This window comes from Carassius carassius, chromosome 6, assembly GCF_963082965.1.
Source record: "Carassius carassius chromosome 6, fCarCar2.1, whole genome shotgun sequence".
NCBI lineage: Eukaryota > Metazoa > Chordata > Actinopteri > Cypriniformes > Cyprinidae > Carassius > Carassius carassius.
Window position 1 is genome coordinate 16,282,209 of NC_081760.1, and position 25,917 is coordinate 16,308,125.

General features: G+C 39.0%; 1 protein-coding gene and 1 long non-coding RNA gene across 2 annotated transcripts in view; both read left to right on the forward strand.

The window, feature by feature from the left end:
• The window catches only part of LOC132142418 (uncharacterized), a 1,026,371-nt gene that overhangs the window by 568,375 nt on the left and 432,079 nt on the right, over nt 1-25,917 (forward strand). The gene's annotated exons all lie outside the window — the stretch shown is intronic.
• gart (phosphoribosylglycinamide formyltransferase) overlaps nt 19,205-25,917 on the forward strand; it is a 45,932-nt gene continuing 39,219 nt past the window's right edge. Inside the window, exons 1-4 of the mRNA XM_059552270.1 lie at nt 19,205-19,356; nt 24,082-24,241; nt 24,537-24,632; nt 25,507-25,681. Of these exons, the coding sequence (XP_059408253.1) occupies nt 19,273-19,356; nt 24,082-24,241; nt 24,537-24,632; nt 25,507-25,681 (515 nt within the window). The 5' untranslated portion in view covers nt 19,205-19,272. The remainder of the gene's footprint in view (nt 19,357-24,081; nt 24,242-24,536; nt 24,633-25,506; nt 25,682-25,917) is intronic.

The window sequence follows — 25,917 nt, forward strand, 5'->3', positions numbered from 1 at the left end:
TCAACTTAAAAAAGTTTAGTTGACATAGTTAAAATAGTTGACCCAACAACTTATTTCAAGTAACCTGGACTTGAAATTCGATAACTTACATTTTCAAGTTATCTGTACTAAAATCTTTGTTCATTGAACTCAATTTTTTTCTCAACTTGCAATAACACATTCAACCAAATAATTAACAGATAATTCCAATACAAACGATTTTATTTTTCCTTACAATTCAATAAATGTTAAGGGCAAACTCAGTTAACATTTTCAAAGGATTACCATGAATTTTTTATTTGTAACAACTTTAACTGTAAAATACAGCGAACACTTCTCTTAGTAAAAATTCTAAACAATTCTGAATATTTATAAATACAAACTCAAAACAACATTATATAGTAATTACAGAAAAATTATTTCATTTCAAAATAAAACAATTAATCTGTCAAATAAAAAAGTATTGCAATTTCATAAAGTTTAATGGTGAAAATGTATTAAGAAAAATGCATGGAAAGTGTATTCATTTGAAAAAAAGTCTGTTAATACCATTGTTAATTGATCACCCTCATGCCATCCAATACCCGTTAAGACTTTCCTTTGTTGGAAGACAAATTAAGATATTTTTAATGAAATCTGTGAGCTTTCTGTCCCACCTTTGACAGCCTACACAACTAGCACTTTCAAGGTCCAGACTTTTACTTCCGTTCTAGACCTTGAAAGTGCTAGTTGTGTAGGCTGTCAAAGGAGGGACAGAAAGCTCACAGATTCCATTAAAAATAATTTGATGTGTGTTCAAAAGACAAACATAGGTTTTTTTGGGTTTAGAGCAACATGAGGGTGATTATCTAACAAAAGAATTTTCATTTTGGGTAAACTAACACTAAGAGTTTTCACATTAATAAAATACCCCATAAATTCTGAAATAACTTTCAAACACATGAAATCTTGTTGAAAACAGCTGTCAGGCCATCGATGCAGAGAACTTAGAAAATAAAACTGTAAAATATTCACAGGCCTTTGGTAGTAATACACAACACCTTACCTCAACAACATCTTTAACAATGTATTTTTAAGGGAGTGCACTCTTGCGCTTCATGTATCCGCTCCAATGTTAATCAGCAGCCGCTGAATTACCTCAAAAGTGTATTTGAGGTTTTTTGGGTAGTTTATGTTAAGGGCATAAAGCAATCTCACCATGTTCACATACGCATTTGGTATGTCACTAAGTCCTCACAGAACAACTGCTTCCTCTTTAACAAGGGCCACATCATAAGAGTCGCATGGAATGGGGTCTGTCATATTTTCCACCACTGTGATGATTCCTAGAGTCATGCCCCTGATCAGTTCTTCTTCGGAATCTGTGTGCTGTATTAAAAAATGACAAACTTCAAAATGTGCTTTCACACATTCAACACTGAAGTTCAAAGACTTAAACACAACTTGAGTATTATTGTTAAGTGCTACCTTCATGACAAGTGGTGCTCGAATACTCATTTCAATCACTTTGAGAATCTCTCTAAATCCTTCTCTAATATATCTCTAAATATACTTTATTTTGGATAGTAACTGTTTTTCATGGGGATGTAAGGAAATTTCAACATTTACAAGGGCTAGTATGTGATTCTTTTTTGTATTAGATTTTTTCTTCTCCAGTGTGAATAAATTATCATCCAAATGCATTGGTTTTATCACTGAGAGTCCATGAAAATTCTTTTTTAAGATGTCCCCAAGGGAAACAATTACAGTCCAAAGAGTGCTATTGCTAATATTACATTGTCGTATACCATATCCTCTGCTAAATTTAATCTTATACATACTCCATCCACATAGTTAGAAATAATACATTAAAGGGATAGTTCACCTTAAAATGGAAATTGTCGACATATATACTCACGGTCATGTTGTTTCAAACCTGTATGAATTTCTTTCTTCTGCTGAACACAAAGGAAGATATTTTGAAAAATGTCAGTAACCAAACAGTTAACTGGTCCCCTTGACTTCCATGGTATATATTTTTTCCTACTATGGAAGTCAATGGGACCAGTTAACTGTTTGGTTACTGACATTTTTCAAAATATCTTCCTTTGTGAAGAAATTCATACTGGTTTGAAACAACACGAGGGTGAGTATATGATGACAGAATTTCCATTTTAAAGTGAACTACCCCTTTAACTTCAACTATGCAATTGCCTCCAACGTGCCTCCTTACTTTCCACATACCTTACAAATCTTTATGAATTGTGATGGATTCTCATGCATGAACCACGGCAGCCCCTGCTGTACTGCAACCCTCTTTCGTTGATTTGATGCCTTCCCTCAAAGAAAAGAAAAAAAGTTAATGATACTGTTATAACAAGTTTATTTACTGGCCTGTTGCATTGAAGCGGTTTAACTTTTTACTTTGTATTAGTTTTTTTCTTTCATCTTCGGAACACAAATTAATCTAAGCTTTCTGACCCTGCATAGGCAGCAAGTGAACTACTCATGTACTGTATGTTCAAGGCCCAGAAATGTATAAAAGACATTGTTAAGTTAGTCCATGTGACACTAGTGATTCAAGCATAATGTTGTGAAGATACAAGAACACTTTTTGTGCAAAAAAAAAAACACTTTATTCAACAATTTCTGCTCTTCCATGCCAGTCCCTGACGTGTGGTCACGAGAGTGCCACGACACATGCATGTGCATTCCTCTGCTTGTAAACAAGGTGCAGAGTATCTGGGTCCTACGTCAGAATGCCGGCTCCTACGTCAGCAGCATCACATGCATGTGTGGTGGTACTTAATGCACGTTGAATGACACAGAAGAGAAGAAATGGTTATACAAAGACATTATTTTTATTTTACTTGCCCACAAAAAGAATTCTCGTAGTTTCATTAAGTGAAGGTTGAACCACTGATGCCACACAGACTATTTTATAGATGTCCTTACTACCTTTCTAGCACTGAACGTGGTAATTACATTGCTGTCTATGCAGGGTCAGAAAGGTCATGGAGTTCATCACAAACATTTTAATTTGTGTTCCGAAGAATGAAGTTCTTGCGGTTTGGAACAACATGAGGGTGAGTAATAAATAAAAAAAATTATTTTTGGATGAATTTTTAAACTAACTTTAAACTGAGATAATTAGGTCAAATACTATACACTGAATAAACAGGGCATTTTGCATATTCATAGATCTGTAAAATAAATGAAGCAATGGCATAAAAAGTTACAATCATGCTAAAATATTAAGGCCTGTAGAAATTGATTTCACAGAGGGAAAAAAAATAATGTCATTTTGATTATCAAAGATAAAACAGTTTTAAGGGATAAAATTATTGACTAGAAAGTAGAAAAGTAGACTAGAAAGGAAAAGTAGTAAGTTTAATTAATAGCTGCATTTACAAAATTACATTTAACCTTTGTCTTCAATATTTTGCAGCACTAATAAAAGCTATGCAGGACAAGATAAACTGCAAGAAAGTAAATTATCATAATGTTTATGTAATTTACATTACATAATTACATTATGTAATTTTCATTTCGGTGCATCACTAACTGTGAGTGTTAATGCAATTAAGAAAAATAGCATTTGAATGATAATTTTGCCACAGTTTTTGCTGGAACATGTTACACATATCTAATCATTTCTGCAATACATTTTCATTTTAATTTTGCAACTTATAAAGCGTTAAAGTTAGTATTCATTTTACATATTAAAACTGGTGTATGAAATGGCAAATGAAAATTATGTAATTTAATTTTCATTTTCATTTTGCACCAAACGTTGCACAAATGTATTGGAAAATGTAAATGTAAATACAGAAATGCATTGCTATTTTACATATTGCATTGTCATTTTGCATATTACATTCCAAATTGAATATTGCTACCCATATGCTTCCATAATTTTGGGGATTTCCGTCTGCCATTTTCCTACCCAAGTTCAAAAGCTTCCCATTCCTACATGCAGAGGTGTAAATACAGAAGTTTGGTATCATTTTAAAGGAAACCCTTTGAAATTACATAAAACACTGTTGAAATTGATAAAAATGATTATATATGCTGTCTGTGTTATAATAAATAGGGAAAAAAACAAGGCGCTTTTTTATTTTATTTTTATAAACTGAAGTTTGAAATTGTATACCTCAGGCAATGAAGGGCCTAGCAGCTTCAGACCTATTTTATGTGTTTCCAGCACATATCAGCTAATAAAGGAAAAAGGAAATTTGTTTCTATCATAATCTATGCAAAAGTTATTCCATTCCAACTGAAGGAAGGAATAATACCCTTTTTGTATACAATTTCTGCCTACACAAATATGAAATGTTCCTATACATACATGCAGAGGGGAAACATGCAATATCTGTATATTATTTTACAGAAAACACTCAGAAGTTACATAAAAAGCTGCTGTTTGTGACAAATAGTATTATGTATGTTGTTTCACATATGATGAACCACCTCAATACAATGTGCTTTTTTTTGTGTGTGTTTTCTGAACAGTCTTTGAAAGAGGATAAGTCAAACTGCAAACTAGCAAACTGCTTGAAATTATTAAATATATCTGGTCTATCACAATCTAAAATAGAATCCACAATCTCCAGCTTCATATCATTTCATTTATGTCCATTCTGTATTGGTATAATGATTAGGAAGTCTGACCTGCATCCCCATCACTGCGTCCTTTGTTTACTCACATCTCTTTGTTTGTTTTGACACATTATCAGCGCAAATCCGCGAGCCGGACGCTGCTACACAACCTTCGGAACATCAACAAACGAATATATGTTCATTCACACAGTAATGTAATAATCCATGTGTATTTACTGTACTTTCACTAAGATGCATCATGTACTGTACTTTTCTGTCAATAAACAGTTTACCATATTGTTAGCGGAGCTTCCACGCTTCAAAATAAAGATTCGAAGAAATAAAAGTAATTAACACGCGTATAGCCTCACCAGATGCGCGTCCTGTCCGCTCCACAGCGACGGTGGTCATCCATAACTTGTAGTATGATTATTATACATTTTATAATCACCGCGACGTGCTCCTCCGACCTTTCCGCGTGTGATCTGTGTTTACAAACAGCCGAGAACACAATATCCCCTCGGCCACTGCTGCCCCGGCGGAGGTGGAAATGGGCACTCACTGCCCACTCCCTCCCCCCACTGTTGGCGCAGAGGTGTCAAATTCAGCACCTCTGACTGGAGCACCACGGCTCAGACTGACAGCTGAAGGGACAAATAGTGCTTCACAAACGAGATCCGATCGATATATTATAAGACGGCCGCTCAGGCACTTAATTTGATATGGAGAGCGCGTCTGGCTCAAGAGTGTGTTTTCTTTATGTGCGCACTTGGACAAAACGCTTTATATCTCACCGATGGAAGCACGCAGAAACGTAAAAATGGTCTTGTTTGAAAGAAGAGATTCTAATCTAAAAGATTATATCGAGGTAGGTATATATAGGTATCTGTGGCTGTTTGCGGCTGACTGAAGCGGTGCTAATGGATAAATAATAATTTGCAGAGGTGAGAGATTTTACTTCGCGATTCTGTTGAAGATAATTCGATCTGTGATTGTCACACAATAAAATTCTTGAGAATGAGAGCTTTCTTGTGATATATGACTTGACTGTTTTGTGAAAAATATTTTAAATACACATTCTTATGAAAAATTATTCGCAATCGTTATCTTAAAAATCTTAGCTTAATTTTACTACTTTATGAATCATAAAACCCCAATTAATGGTATTCTTTGTAAAGAAAACAAGCTTTCAAATGAACCCATATATGGGCTGATACCATATAAGGAAGGTTTTGCAAATGAAATAGAACATTTTGCATGCTATTTATGTACCCGGTACCGGGTCCGCAGAGTTGAAGGGGTCTTTTAAACAAGTTCGACATTTTTAAGTACCGTAAGTAGTAAAACTACACTGCTGTACAATGACAATTCAGTTATGGAGCATCCAGCTTGAACACCGGAGGATTCTGATAATTCTGCTGCACCCACTCACACAGTTTTACATTATATTTGTCAGCTTGTTGTTATAGTACTCACACGTCGACGCTGCTTTGTTTAAATGGTGATTAGACTCGCTGATTTAGGCACAAAGAACTTGAACACGAGAGTGGACATGAAAGCATGGTATTTTTTATGCCACGAATCAGGGGCGATTCTAGGATTTTGATTTTAGGGGGGCTCAGCCCCCAATAATGGGAGTAGGAGTACTGACTGTGCCATATACAACACTGTAATAAAAAAATAATTATTGGATGTGACCAATAGAAAATAGGGAATGTCATTGTAAATTTTTACAATGAAGACCTCCTGATTCATTCACTGTACAAACACACGCACACATGTTTCCAGTACAAACACAACATTTTACTGTTTGCATTTCTATGCTCACATACAAACCTCAGATAGGAATTTTTTCCTTTAACGATACCACTGCTTTTTCTTATAAAATGTACAGGGAAATTGGCAGACAATTAAAACAATGTCAGGGTTCAATGACTGAAATGAATCTCGGGAACACAGTGGTATTGTGTGTGTGAGAGGCTGTCTACGTTCTATTCTCACCTGACTGTTGCTCATTTGCAGACCTACTCCCGCACGACAAGAAAAAATTTTGTATATCCATCTACAATGAAATATAAATTATTTTAGTTTTTTAGCTTTTTAGCCTTTATAATCAACAATACGGTTGGATATTCATAAAGTCACCCCATGAAAATTTATGTCATTTTAAGTATTTTAACTAACCAGCTAATATTCATTAAGAATATAGACAAACCATGTATGAATGTAATTGTCTATTGGCAATATGATTAATCTGTTCTATATTTATTTCTATTTATTAAAAATAACAACATGAATTATCAATTTGCCACTTCTATAAATCAAGTACAAATCTAGTATAAATAGTATAAATCAAGAAAATCAAAAATCCCTTTACTCTACGCTTACTCAAATTTATGTATCATTACACTCCTCCTGATTCATTATTACTTAATACAAAACTATATTTAATAATACAAAACAAAATAACTCCACATTCTCTCTCTGGGCCATCTAGTGCTTTCAGACAATGATGTGTGTCTTTAATCATTTCTGTGCATGGCTGCATAATGTAATGTCAAAATACATAATAATATGTCTGTAATTTTAAAAAGTAAATGAAAATAAATCATGATCGTTTTCTGAATCTAAAGTATGTATTCATGGGTGTTAATCACTTCATTTTTGTAGGAATAAAAAACAACTATCACACAAGGGCTGAAGGTGAATGCAGCGAAACGTATTGGTATTGGATGAGAAACCGAACCGTCCCGTGTTGCTCCCAATGCTCCAGTAACATTACATTATGGAAACGGCAATGCATTTATGACAAAGAACTGCACTGATGCAGATGTAATATCAAGGCTGCCAGCTCTCACGCATTCAGCGTGAGACTCACGCAATTGACCCAATTCTCACGCTTTCACGCCACAACCCCATATTCTCACGCAGACTCGTGCAGCAGTGAGGAAAAAAATTGCGCCGCATGATCTCGCAAATGAACTCGCAGAGAGACCAGACAGACAGTTTAGTTAGTTTTTTTGTGACAATTGTGAGGGAAATACACAATTTATTCCCATAAACTGTGTAGTCAGCCGTTCTCCCTCCCATCTGAACCGTGTGAATTGTGAACGCAGGCAGGTCAGTGAGTTAGTTACAGGGTGCATCTTGTCTCCGTCCAGTTTAGGCTAGTAACTAATAGGCCTATGCTGTTATATACTGTAGTTTATATAGAATTACGTTAGCATTAGCACAGCTGTTTGTTGCAGCATCACTGAGCTGTTATTTTACATAACTTTATCATAAAAAAACAGTATCTGGACATGCCTAGTAACTTTAGGGCTGTCAAAAAAATATATATTTTCGAATATTCGTCGAATTTTTTATAAAAATCCACATTTTTAGGTGTGCGTTAAGGAGGCTGCTTTAAGGCCCTGCCCGGGTATACTTCACATTCCAAACTTTCCAAAGGCGGATGAGCTCGACACGCAGTACCACTTCTGCCTCATCATTCACCTCGTGCATGCACTGTTGTACGTCTCATAAATTGCCTGCACGCGGGCGGGGGGTGCAGCTGTCCACGAGCCCTCTTGATGATGAAAATGACATATTGCAGACGGTGCGTGAATGCGGACGGCCCAAGTATATTTTGGCCTTTATCAGTGCAGCTCGAGATGTGATGACATGACAATGTAAGTTTCATTGCATTATAATTTTCTTGTTAGCCTTTTCAGTTAAAGCCAGTAGATGCAGTGCTGCAGCGATGTTCTTTCAAAATATTGCGGAAAAAAAGAACAACAATGTGGAGAAGACGTTGTTTACATCAAAACCTAAATCAAGCTGTTCACATAGAATGCATTTTGCATACTCGCGTCTCTCACAAGAGAGCCGGATGTTTAGAAAGCCATGTAAAATTAACTTTTTAAAAACTTATCTCGAGAATTGATGGTGGGTTTTCCCCATCCCACTGCATCTCATGTTTTTAAATGTAAAAATGTACTCTGTGATTGGCTTTCCGCGCTCTGTATTAAACTATGCATGTATACATGATGCTGTTTTGTTTATAGTTGTTTAAGCAACTTAATTATAATTGGTTTATAAACATTTTTTTAAATATTATTCACTTAACAGTCATGTATTCTAATGCATTTATTAAATGTGCATTAGTAATATTTTGCTCGATGCGTCCTCTTGTGGCATCAGGATAGAAGCAAAAAGCTTCTCTTCACCCTAACTGAAATTATGCATTTTAAATTTGAATATAATTCGAATTTTGATAATATACAAGTAAAAAATTCGAATTTAGTTTTTCAGCCATTTTGACAGTCCTAATGCCTAGTAGTAAATGTTAATTATTGTTTTCTAAGAACAGAAAGTCAACGACATCCCAGATTAAAATTATTTTATTTATATCAATCACAACTCATCAATCATGTCCAGATATTTGATATTTGGTGGTGTCAGTATGGATAAATTTGAATTTTCTGTTATAGGATGTTATCTAAAGTTTCAGGGACAGGCAAGAAAAGAACGCTTGTAATCAGCCGTCCACACGTCTGCAAATGCAAGGATTTTGTGTTTGTATTTTTTTCCATACCAAGCCACGCCCCTCTGTAAGCCCCTCCCCCATAACAAAGCCACGCCCCCAGAATCTCACTCTAAACTGAACTCAAAAGTTGGCAGCCCTGTAATATCATAGCATTAGCAATCTATCAATAAATGCACGCCTTTTTAGGCTGAAGCCCCCCTAAAAAGGGCCTAGTGACGCCCCTGACTGGCTACCTATTAAATTCCATATCTGTTACAAAATACTATTACTTACCTATAATGCCCTTAATGCTTTAGCTCTTGCGTACCTAACTAGTCCTCTACCACCCTACAATCCATCACGATCCCTAAGGTCACAAAACGCTAAACTTTGGTTTGGGTTCAGAAACACTCTTTCTGTTTAAATCTAGATTAAAAACATATATATTTTTCGCTAAGCATTCAAATAATACATCTGATAATTTTAGACTGCAATTATATCTGATCAAATGCACATTATTATTCTTCAGCTTGGGTTAAACTAATTAATTTTACTTTGTTGGAACTGCAGTTACGTTAATTAGGTCTCTATTTGTTTCTCTGTTTTGGTAACTAGGATATACACAAGCTCCAATCTGGATCCAGAACACCGGAGAAGAGATGATGCCAACCCCTCAGAGGACCTCAGATGATGCTAACCCTAAAACAACATACAGAACTACCAAATTTAGCTATAAGTGTGATTGCATCATATAATAATTGCTGTTAATAGTGTTCATCGTCTGTTTGATTACATCTTTAATTAATTTTTCTGTACATTTCTGCCGTATGCAGATCAACTGACAGTCACCACTGATAAGAAACTACTAAATATTGTACTGTATAAACTTTTCTTATTTATCTTATTAAAATTTTCTGTAAAGTTGCTTTGCAATGATTTGTATCGTAAAAAGCGCTATACAAATAAACTTGAGTTGAAATTGAATTGATTTTTATCACTATTTCAGTATTCATAATATAGGGCTATCTCAAGTTATTATATTAAAAAGTAAACAAAAAACTGAAGAGCATTTCAAAATAATGGTCCTGTTTTTTGTGATCTTTACCATTCACTCTGAATGGCCAGTCGGAGGCCAGGGAAGACCACAAGAGTGACTTTGTGCCATTTTGTACAAAATAAAAGCCTTTCAATACAAACTGCCTGATTTAACAATTAGTGTGATAAACAGTGCAAATTTCTCCACATTTTATTTAATATTGTGAAAATTATTCATAAATAATATTTTTTTCTCTCAAAAAATTAGGTGAATACTTTCAGATAAATTAGGCCTTTGATTAAACGGATACAAATTTAAGTTACAAAACCAGGCCTAAATGAAAGTAAAGAATTTGACAAAAAGATTAAATCCAATGTTTGGTGATAATATAGCATAATGAGTTATTTATAAGCAATTTTTTTATTTCTTCGCTTGAGAAGTGTTCAGTTTTTCCGCCAAAAAATTCCGCCATGTAAATAGCTATCTGCCTTGGAATGGGAGATGATACACTGGTTGGTTTATTGATTCCAAAAATGTGCCCCAATGCACGGACCGTTTTCCCATCGTTAAAATTTCAAATTTTTAAAAAAGTGGATTTGGACACGCCCTGAGTGCACCTGCGCCATGCACTTTACACTTTGCGTTTAGATCATTAAAATAGGGCCCTTTATGCTTGCTTCCTATTCAGGAAAGGGTGCCATTTTGATTCTTCTTGACCTTACAACAGCATTTGACATGATTGATCATGCCATCCTTTAAAATGATTAAGTCAATGGGTGTGCATTTGTGGAAATGCTCTCAAATTGTTTTGTTCTTATTTAAAGGATAGAAGTTCTAGTTCAGTTGGGCAATTACTTTTCTGATTCTGCAGCTTCTTTTTGTGGGGTTCCCCAAGGATCAATTTTGAAGCCCATTTTATTTTCTTTATATATGCTTCCACTTGGTTCTATTTGTCAGAAATACAATGTTGCATACCATTTTTATGCAGATGATGCACAACTCTGTCTTCCACTGAATGCAGGTGATTGTGATGAGTTAGGTGATTTGATGACTTGCTACTATGAGATTAAGTTATGGATGGCACAGAACTTTTTACATTTAAATGAGGCTAAAACAGAATGCCTAATATTTGGCCCTATTATACCATTCCCAAATGTGTTAACCGGTCTATGTCTTATTGCCGCAAATCTGCATTAGCAACTAAAAAACCTTGGAGTGGTTTGAAGTGTTTTATAAATGCTTTTATTATGTCAAGATTTGATTACTGTAATTCGTTGTATTTGGGGATTCCCTCTGTTCTTTTGAAGCATCTTCAAGTATTACGCAGCAATCAGACTGCTGACTATGAATAAGAAACAGGTCAGTCTTTCCCCAGTGCTAGCTTCGGTGCATTGGCTGCCGGTTAATTTTAAAGTTCAATTTAAGGTTTTACATTATGTTTTTAAAGCCTTGCATGGTCTAGCACCTGAATATATTATGGACATGATCCAGTTTTATTCTCCGACACGGTCATTGAGGTCATCTCAAAAATGTTTATTAAAGGTCCCTAAATCCTACTTAAATTCAAAAGGAGATTGTGCCTTTTCAGTTGCGGCACCTCACCTCTGGATTGACCTGCCACTGGAAATAAGGTGTTGTACATCATTAGGTCATTTTAAAACACTTTTAAGAGGGCACTTACTTGCCCGGGCATTTGATGTGAGATAGTTGGTGTATATCTGATGGTCTTGTTTGTTTATATGTTTTTTTTATGTTCTTGCTCTTTTAATTTTGGTTATATGTTGTTTTATTGGAAAGCACTTTAAATATAAAACCAGTACTAAATGAAAGAAAAGAAGTTGACAAAATGATTGAAACCAATATTTGGTGATAATAAAACATAATGAGTCATTTATAAGCAATAAATGCATATAATTGGTCTGCAGGTCCGCATGCGCGAACAAAATAAAAAAAACTTTTTTTTTTTTTTTTTGCGTATTGTGGCGGGGTGAAGAAGGACACGATGAGTAAGTACAGGTGAGTTCCCCAAAGGGTGGAGGGCGGGGAGTGGACCCTGACAGACCTGCGAAAGCTGCCCAAATCCTAGAGAGTCCGTCGGCGTTTGCATTGGCCGTCCCCGCTCGATGTTGCACGGTGAAGTTGAAGTCCTGGAGCACCAGGAACCAACGCGTCACTCTCGCGTTCGTCTCCTTGGCCCGGGCCATCCACTGCAGGGGGGCGTGATCTGTAATGAGAGTGAAGGGGCGGCCGAGGAGGTAATACCTGAGCTCCAGGACTGCCCACTTGACAGCCAGCGCCTCCCTCTCCACCGTAGTGTACCGCTGTTCCGTGGGGGTCAGCTTTCGGCTTATGTAGATCACCGGGTGTTCCTCGCCGTCGTGGACCTGGGAGAGGACGGCTCCCAACCCGGTGTCGGATGCGTCCGTCTGCACCAGGAAGGGACAGTTAAAGTCGGGCGCTCGGAGTACCGGCTCCGTTGTGAGGGCTGCCTTTATCCGGTGGAATGCTGCCTCCGTCTCGGGGGTCCACGGGACCTTCTCCGGTTGCCCCTTCCTGGTCAGATCTGTCAGGGGAGAGGCTTAGGAGGAGAAGTTAGGGATAAAGCAGCGGTAATATCCTGCCAACCCCAAAAAGGCCCGTACCTGTGTCTTGGAGGTGGGCCGCGGCGCGAAGAGGATTGCTGCCACCTTCTTCTCCTGAGGCCTGATCAGGCCGCGACCCACCTGGTACCCCAGATACTTTGCTTCCGAGAGGGCCAGGTGACACTTCCGGGGGTTGGCAGTCAGGCCAGCCCGGCACAGTTCCAGTAGCACCCTCCGCAGCCGCTCCAGGTGGTCCTCCCAAGTCTCCGAGTGTATTACCACGTCGTCGATGTAGGCCGCCACGTAGGCCTGATGCGGCCGGAGGAGGACGTCCATCAGCCTCTGGAAGGTGGCCGGTGCTCCGTGGAGGCCGAAGGGAAGGACCCGGTATTGCCAGTGTCCATTTGGGGTAGAGAAGGCCGTCTTCGGCTTGGCCTTTTTCGAGAGGGGGACTTGCCAATATCCCTTCGTGAGGTCAAGGGTTGAGTTGAACCAGGCCCTTCCCAGACGATCCAACAACTCATCGACGCGGGGCATGGGGTAGCAGTCGAACTTTGAGACTTCGTTGAGGCGGCGGAAGTCATTACAGAAGCAGAGGGTGCCGTCAGGCTTTGGAACCATGACGATGGGGCTGGACCATGGACTGTGAGATGGTTCAATCACCCCTAACCTCAGCATCTCCTGTACTTCCTCCTCAATGGCATGTCTCTGAGCCTCCGGGACATGGTAGGGACACGGCCCCTGCCAGGTGGCCAAGAACTTGCAGGCGGCCATAGGGACCAGAACCAGGACATGGTCTCCTCGCTGGAACTCACGTGGTTGGGCCGCCCGATTATAGTGTCCCTGCTGGGCCTGTTGCGCCTTGACGAGGTGCTCCCAGACGTTGGGCATCACTCGGTCGATCCGCTCCGGCATCTCCCGCACGTGCTCCACGGTGGTACGGTGTACGGCCGGTTGTTGTTCCCAGGCCTCTCGGGCAACGTCGAGCAGACCACGGGGCTGGCAGCCGAAGAGCAACTCAACACCGAAGAGGACATATGGCAGCATCTTGTCCCAGTCCCTTTTATCTTCGGCCGTCACTCGGCGCAGCATCTGTTTCAGGGTCTGGTTGAACCGCTCGACGAGCCCGTTGGTCTGGGGGTGGTACACCGTGGTACGGAGCTGCCGGACCTTCAGGAGCTTGCAGAGGTCCCCCATCATCCGGGACATGAATGGAGTGCCCTGGTCAGTCAGTATCTCCCGGTGTTGGGTGGCCTCCGCCAGCTCGATGGCCTCTACCAGCTCGTCCACGTTCGCTGGGTTCCGCATGCCGGATCCCTGACGTAGTGGGCAGGGAAGGGCCCGCAGGAGACGATCCATGAAGACATGCTCCGCTACCTGGTGTGCGTTGGGACCCCCGGCCAGTAACCAGTGCTGCGCGAGACGGGAGAGACTGGCTGCCTGAGCTCGGGCCGGCTGTCGTGGATCGAAGGCTCACTCGTTGAAGAGCTGAGTAGGGCTGATCGGTGAGAGCCCCATCCGGCCCAGGATTTCCTTCTTCAACTCCTCGTAAGACTTGTTGAGCTCTGGGGGGAGCGTGAAATAAGCCCATTGGGCCTCTCCCGTCAGCAGCGGGGCGATGATCCGGGCCCACTCCGCCTTGGGCCACGCCTTCCGGGTGGCCACGGTCTCAAACATCTGGAGGTACGTGGTAACGTCATCGTGGGATGTCATCCTCGGCAGCAGCTGCGTGGCCTGGACAAGAGGATCAGGCAGCGGAGTACGTGCGCCGGCAGCCATACGGAGCGCGGTGAGATCCCGTTCGTTTTCCCCTTGCCGGGAGGCTATGTGCTCCATAATTTGTTGCTGGCGGATGCTCACCTCAGTGAGGTGCTTCAAGAGTTCTCCCATCGCCGGGGGAGGAGCGCCACCTGGGGAAACCAGAGAAGACACGTGAGCCAACAGGGCGTGGCAACAGAAAAACCAAAAAAAAACAATCAAACCAGTCCAGCTGGGGAGACACCGAGTGGGAAGGGGTCGTCGGTGTCTTCTTCACTGTCCTGCCCGAATTCTCCACCAGTGTGGCGGGGTGAAGAAGGACATGACGAGTAAGTACAGGTGAGTTCCCCAAAGGGTGGATTTTTATTAATAAATAAGGTGAGGTGAGGTGGTCCGGTGCGGGGTGCTCGGCTTCCTCTGTAATCTGTGTGCTGTGGCAGTGTGGGTCCGTTGTGCTCTCCCGTGTGCGTTGGGGCTGGCGGTCACAAACTGCTCTCTGAAAGCAAGACAGATAGTTAGGATTAGCCAACTCTCGTGGAGACATCTCTCACCTCTGTGTTCGTTTGCTGTGCTTAAATAGGCAGCTCTTGATGATCCGCAGGTGTGGCCGCTCAGCCCGTGATGAGCAGTAGCAGGTGTGACTGCTCGGTTTCCAGGGCGACGCTGATGAGAGCTCAGGACACGTGTCACAGTATTGACAGGGCTGACGGCTGTTAATGCACAGTTACTATTGTAGACCGGCAAACTGTACTACATAAGATTTCTGTTCAATCTGAAAGCATAAATCTAAACTATCATATGCTGTTTTCAAAGCACAAAGTGTAATGCAAAACTGTGACATTCATTGAAGCTCTTTAATCAGCAGCAGCGCTAAATCCAGAAGCGCAGATACTTACTTGCTGACAACCCGCCAAAATAAAAGCCTGCTGAATTCAAGTTGGAAAAAGATGAAAACTCTTTTTACTTTTTTTAGATGCTTTTATCCAAGGCAACTTACAATGGGCTAGGTGCATAACTCTGACCATCTTGGATTTCTGGTCTTGCGAGTGTGTGTATAGATACTTCCGGTTGTGCTAAACGCCAGTGCAGAGAACCGGAGAAATACAAATATTACCTTCTATATGTTTACAGGATTTATAATATCACTTCAAATGCAAATAAGATCTACACTGCTATTATTACTATACTATAAATGTTAACTGAGCCAGTGGATTTGAAACTTGCGTATGTTTGAGTCCGGTGAATGAATTAAATACACTATTGTCCTATTGTTCCGAAATGAAGTTGAACTGGTGTGTACACACAGCTACATAATGTATTTTTACCTTACCAATTACAAACCCGATTTCCAAAAAAAGTTGGGACACTGTACAAATTGTGAATAAAACAGAGTGCAATGATGTGGAAGTTTCAAATTTCAATATTTTATTCAGAATACAACATAGATGACATATAAAATGTTTAAACTGAGAAAATGTATAATTTTAAGAGAAAAATAAGTTGATTTCATGGCATCAACACATCTAAAAAAAGTTGGGACAAGGTCATGTTTACCACTGTGTGGCATCCCCTCTTCTTTTTATAACAGTCTACAATCGTCTGGGGACTGAGGAGACAAGTTGCTCAAATTTAGGCATACAGTAGGAATGTTGTCCCATTCTTGTCTAATAATTGCTCAACTGCCTTAGGTCTTCTTTGTCGCATCTTCCTCTTTATGATGCGCCAAATGTTTTCTATGGGTGAAAGATCTGGACTGCAGGCTGGCCATTTCAGTACCCAGATCCTTCTTCTACGCAGCCATGATGTTGTAATTAATGCAGTATGTGGTCTGGCATTGTCATGTTGGAAAGTGCAAGGTCTTCCCTGAAAGAGACGACGCGTCTGGATCATACAACTAATACATGACTAATTTTAATATTTGTTTTATCTGATAATTAATGCAAAATAATTTGTAACAACATACATGCGCTGCTTATAGAAAGATAATTAGGCCACGGCGTCCTAGGGGAAAGTCGTGGCCTAATGGTTAGAGTGTCGGACTCCCAATCGAAAGGTTGTGAGTTCGAGTCCTGGGCCGGCAGGAATTGTGGGTGGGGGGAGTGCATGTACAGTTCTCTCTCCACCTTCAATACCACGACTTCCCCAACTGCTCCCCGGGCGCCGCAGCATAAATGGCTGCCCACTGCTCCGGGTGTGTGCTCACAGTGTGTGTGTGTGTGTGTTCACTGCTCTGTGTGTGTGCATTTCGGATGGGTTAAATGCAGAGCACAAATTCTGAGTATGGGTCACCATACTTGGCTGAATGTCACGTCACTTTTTTCATAATGATTTATGCTGCAGATCTTTCACAAAACAGATAAACATTGATAAAAACACACACAAATGCAAACACCAATCTTTAAATTAATGTAAACTTACCATAATTACATTGTTAAATGTACAGTTGTACAGTTACAGTTATAAATTATGAGACCCCTTGATTCCCTGGGGCCCTAAGTGGCCTCTTACCTCACTTATTGGTTAAGTCTGCCACTGGCTTTAATATGAAATGACGCCAAGGGGTCTCATCTGATATTGGTGAAACATATTTGGCACTGCATTTGTGCATTGCTACAAGCATAGCATAATAGCAGACCGGACAGTACAATTTGTTTCTACTGACATGTGATTTGACAACATCTCATCTGACCGAAAAAAGAGACAGAAGCAGCAGTTGTGAGTGGGGAGGGAAACCTAGTTCCAACCCTGGGATAATTGCGTTACATTTTTTAAACGCATTAAACTGAAAAAATTTATTGAATGTACCACATATAACACTAATATATGTGTGTGCGTATATATAGGCGAGCATGATTTCACCAAGTACAACATGTTCCTGGATCAACTTCCTTGTTGATCCTGGAACAACATTCAAATCAACCAATCAGAACAGAGATATAACTTTTCAGAAAATATCTATTTTAGGCTTACAATCAGAGCTAGGTGCTTCTACACCCTTGTTAATCAGCTATTATTTCCCACTGATTTTAGGAATAAATTATGGGTAATGTTAGGTTTAGGGGTAGGGATTGGGTTAAATCTATATTTTTGGACAATGATGTTGATCCAGGATCATCAGAAGATGTTGATCCAGGAACATGTCTTACTTGGCAAAATCACGGCGATGCACACACACATACACACACAGTATATACAGTATACTGTATATATGGGAATTTAATTTCTTGTTGATCCTTCTTATTTCTAAACTGGTTATTTTTCTCAGATAGTAAGTGAAGAGGAGGTTCATGAGTGTTTGGTGCAGCGAGTCTGTGCTGTTCATTCACCGTGAGGATCACAGTCTCTGAAGAGACTGACTCCAGGCACTCATCTATCACAGATGATGAAGACCAGCCTAAGATGACACATCTTGTGATTCCAGCAGCGTACAGCTCTGGAGTGACCTTCTTCGCTCTTAAGAGACTCTGATGTTGTGCAGTTTCTCAGCAGCCCAGATCTGCCTCTGCATACTTGGGATTTTAAATAGATGTTGTCATCCTGGTCTGATTTGTGTTGACAATGCTAATCATTGATTGTGTTTTTTTGAGACTGTAATGGTTGACAGAATAAAAAGGCAATACTGTACATGTACCTGTTCTTGCTTTTCCTATCAAACATTGCAAAGAGGAAAAGACTGGAAAATGTGATGCCTTAATTGTCAACAAACTAATATAACTGCAAATTTTAAACTGCAAATTTTAGTGAATTCCCTCTTTGTGTAACATGTTTGTGAGTTCTGTATTGCATCAAGATGTCAGATTCATTTTGAGTGAGTTGATTTTTTCAGGACAGTTAACAATTGTTTTAAATTACATATTTGTTAAATACTTTTACATTTTTAAATAGTATGCAGGAAGCATTAGTAGTATAGTCTTAATTATTTTTTTCTAGAAGCAATATATGTTTTGACCTTTTGCATACTTTAGCATTTGTTACCTATCTGTCCGTCTGTCTGTCTGTCTATCATTTGAAGTCAAATGCCCTAATAGGATCAAATAAGAATCTTCTTCATATCAATAAAATCCACAGGAAAATTTTATTCTGTCCAATAATCTTGGAGTCTTAGAGAATATTAGATATTGGACAAACTTTATCAAAACACCTATGTTATTGTATGTGTTGCTATCAGATACTTAATGGAAATTCTTAAATCGTATTGGAAATTTTAAAATCCTTAAAGTTTGGGAGTCATATGGATATTGTGTTTTAAAATATCTTTGTGTGTGTTCCTATTAAAACTCTTAAGAATTTATTATTATATAAATTTCAATACAGAATCTGTGCACATTCCTACAGGATTCTGGGACTCGTCGTTACATAACTACATTTACCATAATTCTCTGCGACCTCTAAAAGGAAGTTGATGGAGGTGAAACGTCAGTCTTTAAACAGAAACTTGAAGAGTATTTATAGGTATAAAATAATAATAATAATAATAATGATAATAATATCAAATATATAAAAATATTATATATTTACTTAGAAGTTCCCTCTCTAAAATCTCAGAATGTATAAGAAGTTAAAGAAGTCCCGTTCACTTCGAGCGAATCGATTCGTTCGGACAGTATGCCTCAGTTCAAATCAAATTCTTGTTAAATGCTAGTATTTGTCACTCTGTTTTAATTGCAGTACACACATTGTATGAAAAAATGCTGTGTTTATAATCCCACCTCACTTTGCGATTCGGTTCAACTAAAACATTAAAAAGAACTGATTAAAAAGAATGAATCTTTTTGTGAATCGAACGTCAGTAGGATGTGAATTATCAGTGCTGTGTACACGTGGTTTGTGGCATGAAACAAACGCTGGTCTTCTGTCCATTACGACTTGGAACATCACAGGATCTCGAAAGTACACTGCTGTTCATCAGAAATCACGTAAGTCTGCAATTACACCTACGAATGAATGAATTAATGCACGGCCAAATAACTTTAAGTAACTTAGTTCAATTAAATAATTGATTGGTGAGCCATAAAGTTGATCAAACTTATTGTTTAGCAGTCTGGTTGATGTTTGCATCTTTATTTCTGCTCAGAATGTTTGCATGAGGTGTTCGTCCAATGCTGAATGTTTCTGCACACATTTTTTGAAAATGGTACTGTGGTGATCTTGTCTTTATGGTCATATTGTAGTACCAGTTTGTACTTGGTCATAATATTATGACAAATTAACTTTGATAGTACTTTCGAGTAGCATGCAAATATGATTATGCTACTTCATCGCAGCCGTATCAAAGTACCTACAACCACAGTATTTCTTTTATACATGTTGTGTCTTAAACAGCAAAACATGTCCGTGCATGTTAATTGCTCACACTTAACGTTACGCATTTCAACACACTGATATAGAACTAATGCATTGCTATGTGTACATATTAAGCAAATATATTGCATTTGCTGTTCTGATGATGCTTTTAAAATCTACTTTAAAAGTTGAAGTCAGTGAGCAGCAATCGCCGAATCTCGTGATGCGAGTCACTCATGTGCTACTGGTTAACATTCTCACAGTGACTGTGTTTGATTGATTTGATCATCAGTTATCAACAGAACATGCACTGTTACTCAACCAGATGAAAAGTGTCAGTGGATTTTCAAGCCAAAGTTCAACTAAAAACAATCCCAGCTGATACACAGTTTTGTTTACCAAGTTAACTAATGGTATTTTCCATGCAAATGTAATGCAATAGTTTGTTCTCATGCATTAGGATTATTTTTGTACTAAGTACATACAGTGTTTTGATGCTTTTGTATGCTTTTCTAAAGCTATTTGATGTTATCTTCCATGCAAATTCAGTGTATTTTTTTTTCAAAGTAAATTGATGGTATTTTTCATGCAACTGTAATGTGGTGGTTTGTGCATACATATCAAGATTTTTTTGCACTTAGTATCATGGCAATGCACAGTTTTGCAATGCTTCTGTACTAGGTGTTCATGTTGTTTTATGCCACTGGATGTTTATGTGTGCTGGGATTTAAAGTCTTACAGCAGCAGTGAAAGGTTAATGGCAGCAGATCAAACCGCATCACTGCATCCTATAGGTTAAGCACTTAATGTATTGAAACCATATCTTTGAAAAAAATAAAATCAATTTAGCATACTTGGCATGCAGATAGTGACATTTTGTGAGACGGTCAGTAATATATCAGAGATTATCCGGATCAGCCAATAACTGCATCCACTTGAACTGTTAACAGAAGCATTAGCTCTGAAAAAAAATAAGCTGAACAGTTTTTAATTAAAATGATTTGGTAGCATTTTACAATAAGGTTTCATTTGTTAACATGAACTAACAATGGAAAATATTTCTAAAGCACTTGTTAATCTTTAACTATCTTAATCTTAAAAACAAAAGATACATCTGATTATATTTAATGGACCTGAGCTGACAAAAAGAGCAAAACTGCCTAGCAACCTCCCAGGACAGCAAAACTGCCTAGCAACACCTTAACAACTATCTAGCAACCACATAGCAATGCCCTTGTGCAGTGGTTCCCAACCATGTCGCGGGTTATCAGGTGAGCGGTGGAAAATTATCAAAACTTTCTATCTCTGTTATATTTTGTTATTATTTTTAATCAATGCTTTTGCTCGTATTTATGTCTGTTTGTGGGTTTTACAAATATTTAAATAATGAAAAGCATTCAGAAGAGCTTGTGACTAAACCTTGTAATGCCTATGGATCCTCAAACTGTCAGTAACCTCATAACCACGGCAAGTCTGGTTATGGATACCTGGGGCCCCTTCTTTGTAATTCTCTAACTTAGCTGGATTTGATTGTTGACCATTTGGCATGATCTTTGATTGGTTGGTTCTTCTAAGCTCATCCCGGAGTTTCTGTTATAGCAACAGGTCCGTAAACTTAAACCTGCTCTGGAGCAGGCTTATTTCATGTAAACAGGATTAGACTGCATCTTTTTAAGCAGAATTGATACTTAAAATCTGTCCACTACCATCACTACTTTATTACAAGAGTATCCTGCTGATCCAGGGACAATAATAACAATAATAAAAAATAAATTTAAAGATAATATAAGAATGTTGTGTGGTCTTTAATACTATTAGAGTCTTACACACAGATCATGTAGAGTCGTACATTAATTTGAGTGATGACAGCTATTATGGGAGTGGCTTGATGGAGCGCAGGAGATGCAGATAACATGATCTCGACCCTTAATAAACCTTCATTAATGCCGGTTAGAAAAGTGTCCGAGTTACGTCCGCCTTGCTCTGATGTCATGCTGACGTGTGGCAAAAAACTCTCGCGATGGCGAGGCGGCTATGTCGGATTGAGGAGTCGAGCGCAGTTGCTCTCCACCGACTGTGCTATTCAAAAGCATGATGGGAAACAACTGACTGACAACACAGCTTCATGCTCATTGGCTGAGAATGTCAGCTGATACATTTTCTCTTTAGTCTAAGAATTACATTACCCATTTATATTTACAGGCGAACTTAACCAAAACAAAACACGCCTAGTGAAGTTAAGAATTAGGACATGTGTTTATTTTATTTTATTTTATTTTATTTTTCTTTTCTTTTAATTAGAATTCTTCCTTGTTGTAATTTTCACTTTATTCTATTGTATGATTGTTTGAATTAATAAATCAATCCATTAAAAATATACATGCACACATACATATCTAAATAGACTGTTTAGCCATTATGCCTCATCTTTGTGTGGTTTCATCTGAGAAGTGTCAGGGTCTGGGTTAAAACAAGGGAAGAAATTCTGAAGAATGTTTGCTACAAAACAGCTTTTACTTGCATAGTTTGGAAAAAATACTATGGACGTGATCTGCACATGATGACAAAACAGTGGTATTTCGATTACATCCACTTCCTCTGCGATAACAAACGCAAGGGCCATCTCCATTGCTGACGTTTGCAGGCGACAAAACAGCGAGATTCAGTAAGTGTCCGACTTTAAAGGTCATTTTTGTCCCTTTACTGCAGCCGCCTACTCTCGCCTACATTTCAGGCGAGGCAAGGCGCATCTCAAACAAGCCTAATCGCTGCACTGCTGATTGTGGTTTCCAGCATCGATACATAACCTCTTTTAAAGGGGTCATATGATGCTGTTAAAAATAACATTTGATGTAGTTGGTGTAATGAAATGTAGTTTAAGGTAAAAAAAAAAAAAAAAAAAACATTATTTTCCACATACTGTACATTATTGTTTCTCCTCCATGCCCTGCCTTCCATAATGCATAGGTTTTTACAAAGCTCATCGTTATTAAAAGCGAGGTGTGCTCTGATTGGTCAGCTATCCAGGGCATTGTAATTGGCCGGATACCTCAAGCGTGTAACGGAAATGTTACGCCCCTTAACGTATTGTGATGCCCTGTCTGGCCGGAGCAACGAGACAAACATAAAACCCATTATAAACTTTATGTAAACATGATTTCTAGTCTTGTCCTCTTGTGGAAGGCCAAACAAAGTAGTTTCGCTTTCTCAATGAAACCGCGTCACACACACCGGCCTTGAGTGAGCAGAGGCCCGAGGCCTAGGGTGCTTCTCAATTCATATTTGTGCATCCTCGTTTCCTTTCCTCGCTTCCTTTCCTCGTGTCTTAGCTCCACCCTTTCAGGATGCGAGGGAAGGACGCAAGGAAAAGACGTGAGGATGGAGGACTTGAATCAAGTGAAATGATTTATCCTCACTCCCTTCAGCGTTACTTCAAAGTGTCATCAGCTGTAATTAAAGGGATCTGCCCTTATGTTGTTAAAGTTTGTTAATTAAGACATTCATAATAAATATTAATAAAGCAAGATGCCCTGTTTGAAATATATGACATGCATGGTTTATTTGAAGTGAAAAGGTAAAATATAAATAAAAATTGTTACAACAGATGTGAAGGGGGAGGAGAATTTATACGTGCGTCACGTTAAGTCGATAAAATACTTCCGCATAGGATACACCTGTGTATCCTCGCTCATCTCTCCTCATGAAGCCTCCTCCCTCCTCGATCCTCGTCTCCTCCTGGTGCAATTAGAGAATTGAGATGTCCTTCAAGATGGCTGTGTTCGATCGGTTTCCGGGTCATAGGATAGAGGACGGAGGAGCGAGGAGAGGAGTAGGGATATTGAGAAGCACCCCTAGAGTGAGTCGAGGCGGGTGGCTTAAGAATGGCGCGGCTTGCGGATTCTACGAAGGAGCATCAGTTGGGCTTGCGGCAACCACATGTGACGACCCCGGACTGGACTCTGCTTCATCCTTTGGTGAAAGCCGATCTGGCGATCCACAGTGCAAAGTTGATGTATTTTAGATATCATCCTCTTTTGGAAGGCCAAACAATGTAGTTTCGCTTTCACAGTCTATACGAAGCAATGTGTGTTTGTGCAATTTTGCTATATTTAGTACTATAGTATGATCAAAACTGCCGTGGATGTGTGTGTGTGTGTGTGTATATATATAAACTAAACTATATTTAGCTTATAGTTTTATTTATTTACTTATTTTTAAGAATTTATATTTGGAATTTATATATATATTTTTTAATTATTTAATTGTTTTTGGAACAACAAGTAAATAATCATTAGAATTTGTGTCATTTCAGTTGTTAAACGTGGAATTGCCTGTATGTGTTTTGGTGTCTTTTATAGAGGTTTGGAGTGATAATGGCAGAGCGGGTGTTGGTCATCGGCAGTGGCGGACGGGAACATGCGCTAGCATGGAAGTTAGCTCAGTCGCCTCACGTTCAGCAGGTCCTCGTGGCTCCTGGTAATGCAGGAACTGCCAACAGCGGGAAGATCTCCAACTCTGGTGAGAACAATAGTCATCCAGAAAACCACAGGAGTATGAGCAGTGATTACTACTCTACTCTAACACTGAGTTATTAATTAATCGATTGCCTACAAAAATACAGGTATGACATTTATGAGATTGTTGTTTTATCCATCTATAAGGCTACAGATCACTTACAGGTTCAACGGCATATACATCTGTAATTAATAAAACTAAATGAACGATAAGCATAAAAAAAACACTTAATGCACGTAAAAACTTTGAGTATATTAAGGTTTGTGATAATTTATAATATTTATATTTATTTTTCCAGCTGTGTCTGTGAGCAATCACTCGATTTTAGCTCAGTATTGTAAAGACCATAACGTGGGGCTCGTGGTTGTTGGTCCAGAAGTTCCACTGGCTGCTGGTAAGATGTTTGTAATTATCACACTGATTTATGAAAAACAGGAAATATTATCACAGATAATCTGATTCATATTTGTGCTTAGACTTCTGATGAACAGCTGAAAGGGCAAGTTGACACAGTCTAAAGTTTCAAGAATATTACATTTATATTTACATTTAGTCATTTAGCAGTGTAAGCTATCAAATGAACAACAGAGCAGTAATATTAGTGCTTTGACAAGTCCTGATTAGTCTTAATGCAGTACATTTTAGCAAGTTTTTCGTTAACAAACATTTTTTATGTGACTAAGACGAGACGTTGACGAGCTAAAAATAATATGTGTTGACGAAATTAGGACAAAATTTATGCCACGTCTTCGTTAACTAGACGAGACGGGACGGGACTATAATGTTATTTGAGGACTACCGGACATTCAAAATGCACCCTATAAGCTATTGTCCTTCAAAATGTGCATCCCTGTCATTGGATTGCGATCGGATAAGGGCCGTTTGGTATTCAACCATTGGTATTCACCTGCTGTCTGCTGTCTGAGAAGGCTAAGGCTATCTGTTTGTGCACCTCACATGTGTGCGGGCGTGGTGTGCATAGAAATTATGGCAGTATTTCAATGACAAATGTCGACAGTGTATTATTGTAGCGTATTAAAGCACATTGATACAATGCGCAAGCACGAATCTCTCCGCTCGCATACAGATTTTCTTTGCTCTCGCACAAACCGGGGGTGCGTACTCAGATATACGCTGCTCTCGCCTGGAGAGAGTGCGTGCACTTAAACGTGTGTCTTTCTCATTTAAATTGTGTCCTGTGCATGCTCAAATCTCTCTGTTCTCTGTTCTATATATATATATGCATGCTAACTGTGATTGTCTCTCAGGTATAGTGGATGACCTTACTGCCGCTGGTGTGACATGTTTCGGTCCGTCAGCAAAGGCGGCACAGCTGGAGGCCAGTAAGAGTTTCTCCAAATCCTTCATGGACCGTCACAACATTCCCACAGCGCGCTGGAGCTCCTTCACTGACCCGCAGGACGCCTGCAAATACATTCAAGAGTAAACATCTACAACATGCACTAAACACAGCTTTGGAAAAAATTAAGAGACCACTGTAAAATTAGCAGTTTCTCTAGTTTTAGTTTTAGTTCTCTAGTTTCTCAAGTTTTGCTTTATAAACTACTGGCAAAATGTCTCCCAAATTCCAAATAAACGTTGTCATTTAGATAATTTATTTGCAGAAAATGACTACTGTTTAATATAACAAAAAATATACAGTTTTCAGACTTCAAATA